General features: G+C 57.1%; 1 protein-coding gene across 9 annotated transcripts in view; it reads left to right on the forward strand.

Moving 5' to 3' along the window:
- The window catches only part of ZNF362 (zinc finger protein 362), a 54,629-nt gene extending 44,342 nt beyond the window's left edge, over nt 1-10,287 (forward strand). For 8 of the 9 annotated variants that reach the window (XM_073316293.1, XM_073316292.1, XM_073316298.1 and 5 more), the window contains 5 exons: nt 61-376; nt 1,317-1,541; nt 4,558-4,636; nt 5,163-5,321; nt 5,882-10,287. In XM_073316293.1, coding sequence (XP_073172394.1) covers nt 61-376; nt 1,317-1,541; nt 4,558-4,636; nt 5,163-5,321; nt 5,882-5,998 — 896 coding nt within the window. In that variant the 3' untranslated portion in view covers nt 5,999-10,287. The remainder of the gene's footprint in view (nt 1-60; nt 377-1,316; nt 1,542-4,557; nt 4,637-5,162; nt 5,322-5,881) is intronic. The other variant, XR_012155520.1, reaches the window with a different exon arrangement.
- Nucleotides 10,288-11,141: the final 854 nt, after the last annotated feature.

The following is an 11,141-nucleotide window of genomic DNA, read 5'->3' on the forward strand; positions in this document are numbered from 1 at the left end:
AGCTCCATCCCTGCTGAGCTGCGTGCCAGTGACCCCCCACCCTCCCCCTTTACCTCTCAGGCCTGGGGCTGGCCTCCCGTGCCCCCGCGGTCAGCACCTCGGAATCCAGCACTGGTACCAGCACCCCCTCCACCCCAACCTCCACCAGCCAGAGCAGACTCATCGCTTCCTCGCCCACCCTCATCTCAGGGATCACCAGCCCCCCACTCCTGGACTCCATCAAGACAATCCAGGGCCACAGCCTGCTGGGGGCGCCCAAGTCAGAGCGAGGGCGGAAGAAGATCAAGGCGGAGAACCCGTCGGGGCCACCCGTCCTCGTGGTGCCCTACCCCATCCTGGCCTCAGGCGAGACCGCTAAAGAGGGCAAAACCTACAGGTTGGAACATACACAGCAAAGTGCCACTTCTTCAGCCCCAGGAGCCCTGGGCAGGCGGGCAGCCCCCACACCAGCTTGGCTCTGCTGGCTGCTCCCTTCCCTCTGCTGAAGGAGGGGCACCTGGCATAGGAACAGCCCCTTTCTGTTCGGGTGCCACCCTATGGCCTTCGTTTGGCCAGGCCTCTACTGAGGTGTGGCCCCACCCTCCATGCACCACCCTCTGTGCCAGAGTGGGGCATGAGCACAGGACTGGCACCCAGGACTCCTGTGTCCTAGTCCCATCCTTAGGAGGGGGGTGGGAATCAGGGTGACTGGGTTCCTTCTCTTCCTGGTTCTGACACTGATTCCCTGGGTGACCTTGGGCAAGTCGCTTCCCTTTTCTGTGCCTCAGTGTCCCCATCCGTGGAATGTGGCGCTCACAGTTGCCTGTCTTGTGGGGGACAGTTGTGTGGACTGAAAGGTCAGATGGTCCCCTTGGCTACTGACCCAGTGCTGGTGAGCGGAAGTTGTGCTCCCCCTCCAGCTGTCCTCAGTCTCTGCATTGTTAGCTTCTGCAGCCATGATGCTGCTGTGGGACCCATCAGAGACTGGCTGCCCTGCCCCACCACACTGGCTTCCCATGGACTTTCCCCTTGCTCCGCGCAGCCTACAGAACAGTGTGTGCCCATCACCAGGGAATGGGACAAGTCTTGGGTAGGAAGCCAGGCCTGTTCGGTGGATCTGGCCCATGGCAGCCAGGCCGGAGTTACTCCCGGGGCAGGCCGGGGCTGCAATGGCCTCATGTCCCGCACTGTTCTCAGACCCCGGTCCTTGTAGCACTGCAGGGCACGCCGTCCTAGAGCTGGCAGCATGTCTCCAAGGTGCAGGGCCTGGCGGGGGGGCGTGCTGCTTGCCATTCCTTTGCTGATGCCCCTGGGCCCCTCTCGCTGTCCCTTCCCAGGTGTAAAGTCTGCCCCCTTACCTTCTTCACCAAGTCGGAGATGCAGATCCACTCCAAGTCACACACAGAGGCCAAACCCCACAAGTGCCCGCACTGCTCCAAATCCTTCGCCAACGCCTCCTACCTGGCCCAGCACCTGCGCATCCACCTGGGCGTGAAGCCGTATCACTGCTCCTACTGTGAGAAATCCTTCCGCCAGCTCTCCCATCTCCAGCAGCACACCAGGTGAGGGGTGGGGCTGCCCAGGGAACGGGGCCCAGCTGACTGGGGAGCGTTGCAATGGCCAATGCCTGGCTGGCTCTGAGCAGATGCCACCTGCTTGCCCCGTGGCATCCCAGAGCAAACAGGCCTCTGACAGCTGGACCAAGCCTGTAACTCCTGTCTGGCTGAACTGCTTTGTCCCACAGCCTTTGTCCCAGAGCAGCTGGGAAGCTGTAGCCTCACCAGTTCCCCTGTCCCCCCGATGGTCCCACAGTGCAGTGCTTTGTATGGGGAGATTACCCCTAGCCACCTTCACCCATCAACAGCGCCGGGCACTATGGGTAGGGGAGGGACCAAATTCATGGTCCTTTTTGGTCAATTTCACGGTCATTGGATTTTAAAAATCGTAAATTTCAAGATTTCAGCTATTTAAACCTGAAATTTCAGGGTGTTCTACTTGTAAGGGGCCTGACCCAAAAAGGAGTTGTGGGGGGTCACAAGGTTATTGTAGGGGGGGTTCATATGGTTACCTTTACTTCTGCACTGGTGCTGCCTTCAGAGCTGGGCAACTGGAGAGTGGTGGCTGTTGGCCGGGAGCCCAGTCTGAAGGCAGAGCCAGCAGCAGCACAGAAGAAAAGGTGACGTGGTTTGGTATTGGTGGGGCGCTGCCTTCAGAGCTGGGCACGTGGCCAACAGCCACCCACTCTCTGGCTACCACTTCTGAAGGTAGCACAGAAGTAAGGGTGGCAATACCGTGACCCCTCTAAAATAACTGTGCAACCCCCCCTGCAGCTCGCTTTTGGGTAGGGTTACCAGCTTTGGTTGGATGAATTCCTGGAGGTTTCATCACACGATATTATTTTTAATTCTTGGAGAGTCCAGGACAATCCTGGAAGGTTGGCAACCCTGCTTTTGTGTCAGGACCTCCAATTTGAGAAACTCTGGTCTCCCCTGTGAAATCTGTAGAGTAGAGGGTGAAAGCACCCAATAGACCAGATTTCACAGGGGGAGACCAGGTTTCACAAGCCATGACACATTTTTTCATGGCTGTGAATTTGGTAGGGCCCTAACTATGGGATAGCAGCCTCAGGAGTCCCAGAATGCACTGGGATAAGCACAGCCTGGGTATGCCACTGCTGTCCTGTCAGGAGCCTGCTGCTGGTAGCCCCCCACTTCATCTGTACCACTGAGGTGTGTCCAGCCTTGAGCTCCCCGAGAGCCATGTAAAAATTCACCAGAACCTATGAGACCTGGCTCAGTGGTGATAGGTCTGCACCCCTTGCACCAGTGTTTGCATGCAGAGGGTGTGTGGCACGTGCCCCTGGTGTCTCATGCCAGGTGCCAGATTTTGCCTGTGAACAGGTGCCCAGCCATCCTGTTGCATGGAGCTGTGGAATCTAGAATCATAGAAGTTTAGGGTTGGAAGAGACCTCAGGAGGTCATCAAGTCCAACCCCCTGCTCAAAGCAGGACCAACCCCAACTAAATCATCTCAGCCAGGGCTTTGTCAAGCCGGGCCTTAAAAACCTCTTAAGGATGGAGATTCCACCACCTCCCTAGGTAACCCATCCCAGTGCTTCACCACCCTCCTAGTGAAATAGTTTTTCCTAATATCCAACCTAGACCTCCCCTACTGCAACTTGAGACCACTGCTTCTTGTTCTGTCATCTGCCACCACTGAGAACAGCCGAGCTTCATCCTCTTTGGAACCCCCCTTCAGGTAGTTGAAGGCTGCTATCTAGCCCAGGCTTTCCGATTGGGCCTGACTGGGAGAGCGTTTCTCTGGCCACCTCAGGACCCCTAGAATGATACAGGGTTTGACTCCTATTCCCACCCTTGGCTTCCTTTCCCTTTGCCCCTGGGTTCCTGCACTGCCCCCTAGCGTCAAACATGAAGGAGCAGGCTGGCCCCTCTACTCTGGGCGCCTGAATGGAATGAAGCCAGAGGGACAATTGCCTCCTGTGAGCCCTTGGGACAGGCCAGCCATCCTCTGCCTGCCTCCTTGGACTGGCCCTATAAACCTCCCTCCCTCTTTCCCTTAAGGGTGCCACCTGTCCAGCTTTGCCCAGGATCGTCCCTCTTTTGAGGTAGCTGTACTGGGAGATCTGTCAGGGTGCTCAGTACCTGGCCAGTCTAATGGGCCCAGGAGCATCCCGGTTGTCCTGGGTTTTTGTACTCAGAGGTGGCAGCTCTGCCCTCCCTCCGGGCTGAACAAGTCAGACGCCATGATCTTGCTGATCAGGAAATAACTAAACTGCCAGGTGGTGCCAGCGCTTTGGCAGCGCCTGTCTTCACCACGGAGTTAGCGTGGGACTCCTCTCGAGAGAGCCCGGCTCCAGTGGGCACGGCCAGGCTGTGTCAGAGCTCTCCCGCTGCCAGGCCTGCGCTGGCCCTGCCCGCGCTGGTGTGAGGTGCTAGGACTTCTGGGGGCACAGCCCCGGGCGTTCACGTTGAGGGGGCTGGGCGGCTCTGCCGGTATTTCCCAGGGGATTGAGGAAGAACTGATCTGCCCCCCGGGAACGGGGGAGCATGGTGGGAAGGCTGTGGCAGAGTGGCACTAGTCTGTGGCCCCACAGCAGGGGAGGTGACAAGTGGTGCACGTCTCGGGCCAGCCAGCTCGAGCTAAAAGCACCACTGGACCCGAGTGAGGGAGTCGGTGCGAACGGGACATTCGGGTTCTAACTCCAGGGGAGGCAAGGGGAGGCTTGGCCCAAGCTGGCGTTGGCTAGACAGCATGCTGGGGGCCCACTGCCCTGCAGCTGGGGTGGTCCGGCTCCACCCCATTGCGGGTGGGGGGTGGCTCCTGCTTTTGTGTTTGTGGCTCTCGCAGGGCTGGAATCCAGCATGCTAACAGACGCAGCCCTTTTTGGGGACAGAGCCACCTTGCTCACTGAGTGGGGCAGGAGAGAAGGGGGCTGTCCAGGTACCCTCTGTGTGCTGGGGCCTTAGAGGGCTGGTGCATCCCCACGGTAGAGTAGGGCAGGGGGGTTGATCCCATTCTAGGCAGGGCCTGGGTTGACATGCCTGTTGCTGTGTTGCAGAATTCACACTGGCGACAGACCCTACAAGTGCCCACACCCTGGCTGTGAAAAGGCTTTCACGCAGCTCTCCAACCTCCAGGTCAGTGCCCTGGCTGGGTGCCCGGCATGTGCCCAGCCCAGTGGGGTCAGCCCATGGGGGGCCGAGCCCTTGGAGTGGGGAGACACAAGTGGTTGCAGGATGGGGATGGAGTGGGGCAGAGAGCTCTTGATTGGGGTGGGGAACAGAAACTAAGAGGCTGATGGGGGAAGGGGAAGAGGAGTAAAGCCCTGGCTTAGGTCATGGAGCTGGGTAGTTGAAGTGAAGGGGGAGACATCTCTTCCAACCCAATGGATGTGATTCCAGGGAGCAGCTTCAGTGCCTGGGGACCTAGGACAGGGGGAGGTGGCGCCAATGCCCTGAGCCAGGCAGGGGGCTGTGGGGATCGATAGTCGTTGGCCCCTGTCCCACAGGGGTGTCTGGTCTGCCATTGGTGTGGATCCTGGGAGCAGAGCAGGCTGCTCTACGTGGTCCCCCAGCCGCTGGGCATGGGGGGGCGGGCACGGCCCAAGAGCTGCCATGGATTGTGCTACGTAACGCTGCCCGTGCCCCCTCCCCGCCCTCACAGTCACACCAGCGACAGCACAACAAGGATAAGCCCTACAAGTGTCCGAACTGCTACCGGGCGTACTCAGACTCGGCATCGCTGCAGATCCACCTCTCCGCACACGCTATCAAACACGCCAAGGCCTACTGCTGCAGCATGTGTGGGAGGGCCTACACCTCGGTGAGTGTGGCAGGAGGCGTGGGGAGCCAAGCACCAGCCAAGGCAGGGATGGGGCCTGCGATGCCGCAGGCAGGGTGTGTTCCAGAGACGGCTCATGCCCCCAGCCTGCGCCAATTCAGCCATGCGGGATGAGAAAGGGAGGGTCTCTCTGCCCACAGCCAGGTGCTCATTGGGTGAGGAGCTCCTTAGCGCAGCAGTCATCCCAGCACTGGGAGGGAGGCTCTTACGGTGCTGCAGGGATCAGGCTTCAGCCACTCGCAAACCAGCTGGTAAGAGAAAATTGTTTTCTATTGGCTAGAGCCTGAAGCCTGGGCTTCTTCCCGCCAGGTGGAGGCAGATCCCTTGGGAGAGCCAATCAGCTTGTCACCTCTGAGTTGTCCTGTAGCTCTCCCAGGCAGGTGAATGAGGATGGATTCCGGGTGGGGGCATGGGGTGGGGGCTCCCTTCTGGGCACAGAGGGTGCCGGGGACGGGTCAGTTCCATCCCCACTGGAGGCAGGCAGTGGGCCCAACCCTCCTAGCTGCAGCGCTTACCCTGCTCCCGGCTCTCTTTCCCCGCAGGAGACGTATTTGATGAAGCACATGTCCAAACACACCGTGGTGGAACACCTAGTGAGCCAGCACTCGCCTCAAAGGACGGAGTCACCCAGCATCCCAGTGCGGATCTCGCTCATCTAATCTGGGGCTTCCTTGCCCACCCCTACCCTGCGCAGCTCTCCTCCCCCCAGTTCCGGATCGCCAGGGGGCAGCTTGGAGACGATCACACAGACCACCACCCCCCAGCACCGCCACCGAGTGCCCGCGCCTGCCGAGTCACGGGGAGCGACTGTGAAGACCCTCATCTTTTGGGAGAAATTAATGAATGAATTAATGTTTGGAAAACACCCCTCGGCCCTGGCCCCACCCCCAGCACCCTGCCGGGAGAGCCAGGGACTCGTCCACAGTTTTGGTGACATCCAAAGACTATTTCAGAGCACTTTGAATCTCTGTTTGGTTCCTTCATTTTCTTTCTTTTTTCCCTTCTTTCTGCCCCATCCTCCGTACTCCTTTCTGCTCTCTTTTGGATACAAGTAGAGAGAGAGAGAGATAGAGAGAGAGATATAGATATATATATATTGGCCAAGAAGTTGGTGCTGCTAAAACCGAAAACCCAAACTGGACAGAGAAGCGCTGGATGGCGTGGCAGGCAGGATCTAGGGCCTGGCGCTCGGGCTCCTTCAGCCTCAGGATGAGACTCTGGGACGTACCCAGCCTGGCGCTTGGTATCTGCTGCCCCTCCGGGACTCTCCATTGGGAGCCAGCGTGAGGCCGGCTGAGGAGGGAATGGGTTAACCTGCTGGCTGGAGAGGTGGGATCTGCTGGTGCTGGAGCAGCAGCCGCAAGAGGGAGACCTTTGTTCCACAGACGTCGCTGTTCCCCACTGGGGCTCGTCCCTCTGCCACTTTGTCCAACCTCGTTGGGACATTTTGGTTGTTTCCTTTTGTTTGTTTCATTTGTCCCGGCTGGAGCTGCGCAGGACTGGCTGTCCCTGCGGCCACGCCGTGGTCCGTGCACATTTCCCCGGCGGCACGAGGCATCGCTGCTGGGGCTGTGCCCAGCGGGGGTAAGTGTGGTGGCTGCCGGAGGAGGCGCTCAGCCTACGACAGGGACACAGCTGGGGCTGGCCAAGTTCATGGAGAGCAGGGCTGGTCATGCCTCTGTGGAATCCAGAGATGCAGCCCATGAAGACCACGGGTCCCAGCATGCCGTGCTCTAGCGTGAGCTAAGCAGTATCCCGCCAGATCGGGAAAGCACATTGCCTGCTGGGAGCTGTAGTCTATAGGATTGGGGCAGGAGTCAGGCAGACTGTGGCCAGTTCTGATATAGGCCCAGCTGTGGGGCTCCCCTTTCCAGACTCCAGCTCTGCTAAGCCAGCCATGGTGTATGGGACTGGAGGAGCACTTTGGTCATGGTGCTGAGGATCTGGGGGGGGCGGGGGGGGGGGTGTTGGGAGCCTCAGCTGCCCACGATCTGCTACCTCCCCCCGAGTCCACCTGGTGCTTACTAGGGATTGTCCTGAGCTATGAAGGGGCGTTTGCTACAGAAGAGCGAGTGTGAGAGATGGGTGCAGGGGGCTCGCTGCAGGTTATGCTCTTTGGCATGGATTTTACTTTTCAATCTCTCTTCCCCACTGTGGGCATCTAGGGCTGCTGCTCCGGAAGCCGGGGCACCACACAGCCTGCCAGGGTTTCCAGAGTAGCGGCAGCCTGGGGTCTCCTCTCTCACCATCACCTCCTGGATCCTGTGTTTACTTATCAAGGGGCTGGGCCCCAGGCAGAGTGTTGCATGTGGGAGAGGGGAGTCCGCCCCATGGGAAAGCTCCCTCCAGACCCCCAGCTACCATCCCCTGCGCAGTGCAGTACAGCGGGCTCCTACACGCCAGCTCTGGCCCTCCCAGCTAAGGGTTCCCTTAACTCTGCTCCTCCCTCCAGGTTCCCAGCAGGGCACTGGCAAGCGCTTTCTGCACCTTCACAGGATTCACATAGAAACCTCGTCTGGTGCCGGTCCCTGCCTCTCGCTGGGTCCCTGAACCCTGCGGCGAGGCTAGTGCTGACCCTGTGCCCTGGGGCTTTGGAGCAGTCTGTGGCGCCTGCCGTGTCTGCAGGATGGTAATGAGCCCACCTGCAGAGCACCTGTTGGCTGGCACAGTAACAGCTGGGAGACAGCTGCCTGGGGCAGGGACTCCCACGCCAGCCTGCAGATGCGCCTGGGGGCTGGCCTGGTGCTCACTGGAACAGCTGCTGGCGGGGCACAGCTCCCATTCGCCCTGTGCACACGAGGGCCTGTGACTGGCTCCATTTCTGACCCGGCTGCACCTGTCAGCACAAGTCACTTGTTCTGAACTTGGCTGACCCTACCTGGGCGCAGCCGGCACCGTGGTTTGGGCTTTGGTTTGTGCTGTGTGAAACAGGGCCGGTTAGAATTAGATTTGAGGGTCACTTGCAAATGGCTGTATTGAGCACGGTAGGGCTCTGCAGGACTTGGGGAGATGAGCAGGAGAGTGCAGGGGACAGCCTGTGTTGCCCCTGCTCCCTGTTGCTGGCATCGGAGGTGAGCTGGGACATTAGCACCGCTTGGATCTGAAATTCTGATCTGTTGGGGTCTGATTCTGCTGCCATGACAAAGCTCTTCCAGAGGTTAGTGGGGCAGGATCAGACCGTGAGCCCTCCTGGGATGCAGGTAACAAACCAGCTCCCTCCCGAGCAAACTAAAGCACTAAAGGGGAAGAGGAAAGCCTGTGTGCCCAGGGGGCTATGCCCAGTAGCAGGGACTGGCAGTGCCTGAGGGGGTTGGCTCGCTCTGTCCTGGGACCGTGTGCCTGGTCAGACGAGCGATGGGAGAAACGCAGAGAGGTCTGTATTCCCGGAGCGGCGTTCCTTCCCCACCTCCCCTGGCACCTCCTGGAAATGAGCCCCCCAGCAGTGCAGTCCCATGGCAGGGACCTTGGAGCAAGCTTAGGAGGGAGAAATCCAGCAACGTGAGACATGAGGCCCTTCCCTTCCCTGGGGTCACCCCACTGGGTACAGTAGAGGTACCGCAGGCATGGATCCTACTGCCCTCCATGTGATTCCCTCGGGACAGCTGGGGCACCAGCTTGATCTCTGGCCTTTGGGGGCACTGAGCTGTTTTGGGAGCTGCAGACCCTGCTCTCTGGCCAGATGGACTGGAGGGGGATTCCCCTAGCCGAGGGTGCTGTGGATCTGCCTCTCTGCCCTGCAGAACCCCACGTACCTGTCACCAAGAAGCAAATGCAGCAGGAAGAATTATTCACCATGTGTAAATACCTCCAATGTAGCAGCTTTGGAGGGGCCTGGCCCAGCCAGAGTCAATGACGGCAGCGTTTCTTGGGCGGGAGCTCAGAGCTAGCTCAGCTCAGCAGGGCCACGGTAGGGTCTAGGTAGGAGCTGGGACTGATGGAGAGCTCACCACTGCTCCAGCTGGAAGCACTGGCTGGCTGCTCACACACTAACCCAGCTTCTCCCAGCAGGAGGCGCTGTGCATTGCCAGAGAGACCATCCTCCCAAGCAGGAGGTGATACAGCCGCCTGTGGCCACTGAAGCCTTTCACTGCCAGAACAGAAACCCTCCCAACCATGAGAGATTTAAAAAAGCAGAGTGGATCTATCCCATCCCTCTCCCCTCCCAGCAGCAAACCATAGATCCCTTCCTGTTGGGTGAAACCAATTCAATATAGTATTAAAGCAGCAAGTAGATGGACTTGCCCAGCTCCTTGCCAGCCTCCCTGTTTGGAAAGCCATGCCTGTGGATGGATGGATGGATACATGGAGTTGTGTGTGTGTGTGTATATACACACATAACACCTATGTATAGAGAAGGAAGAATGCCCCACGTCCCTCAGCCCTCCAAAAAAGACTAGACAAAAACTCATATATATTATGTACTCTTTGGTTCCGTTTTGGATATTAACTGTGTTATTTTTATACACTTTTTAAGCCTTAACTATATCATTGTTTTACCAGGTTGTTTGTTTATTGCCTACTCTGTTTATTAATTTGATTCTCTTTTTACCCTGCCCTCTGCCCTGACCTTTGTTTCTGAATTGATGTTGTACGATATTCAATATTGTAACCTTTTTGTCAGCATGTTAATACTGTGTAAATATGCCTCTTATACATACTGTTAACACATCTTTTTTTTTTCTTTTTTTTTCTATATGAAAATCCAGGCCACGTGTCTCTAGATCTAGTTATAACCTTATTAAAAAAGAAAAAGGAAAAAAAAAAAAGGATTCTCCCTCCCCCTTCTCTCTGTCTCGCATTGTGGTTAACAGAAAGACATGAGGAGGCTGCGGCTTCCATATCGAAAGTTTGCATTATGTTTAAAAGAAAAAAAGTTTAAAAAAATTCAAAGCAATTTTTCTCTTTGTATTTCTGTTGTGAAACAAAATAAACTGTACATGCAAACTTCTGAAGGCCTGGCAGCTGTGAGGCTGGTTTGTTCTGAGATAGTCAGGGTGGTAACTGGGTGGAGACCCAGTTGGGGCCAGAGTACAGCAGTGGAAATCAGAGCTCCTGGGTTCTCTCCTCTGTGCTGTATGACCCTGGCAGAGTCATTTTGCCTCCAAATCAATTTCCCCATGTGTAAAATGGAGATGATGAAACTGGGCCGCTCCTGAACGGTGCTTTGAGATGCATGGATGAGACTGGAAGGGGAAGTGTGATTTGACCGTCTTGGGCACTGTGTGCAGGGTGCTGTACAGGGTTGGGGGTGTAAATTACACAAGGCACAAGAGGCTCCCATTGGGATGAGCAGAGAATGCAGACTGAGTCCTATTTTTTACCCCCTTGCATGGATGTGAATAATGACACAAGGTGTGAAGCAGAGGGAATCAGCCCACAGCCATCCATCATCCCTGCTCCCCTCCTGTCCTGGCTTGCAGTACTAGAACTTGTTGTCTCTCAGCAGCTCACCTGGCAGAGAGAACCCACTGAGCAGGCTCAGGGGAAGGTGTGCACTCTTCAGAGGCATCTGTAGGGCTTAGTTACTTCGAGGGGGCTCTCAGACAGTGAGTGCGTAGAATCGCAGAACTGTCAGGCTGGAAGAGACCTTGAGAAGTCACCTAGTCGAGCCCCCTGCACTGAGGCAGGCCCAAGTAAACCTAGACTATCCCTGACAGGTGTTTGGCCAACCTGGTCTGATAAGCCTCCAATGATGGGTATTCCACAATCTCTCTGGGAAGCCTGTTCCAGAGCTTAACTACAGTTAGAGCTGGCAAGTTTTTCCTAATATCTAACCTAAATCTCCCATGCTACAGCTTAAAC

The sequence above is a fragment of the Lepidochelys kempii genome, chromosome 18, assembly GCF_965140265.1.
Source record: "Lepidochelys kempii isolate rLepKem1 chromosome 18, rLepKem1.hap2, whole genome shotgun sequence".
NCBI lineage: Eukaryota > Metazoa > Chordata > Testudines > Cheloniidae > Lepidochelys > Lepidochelys kempii.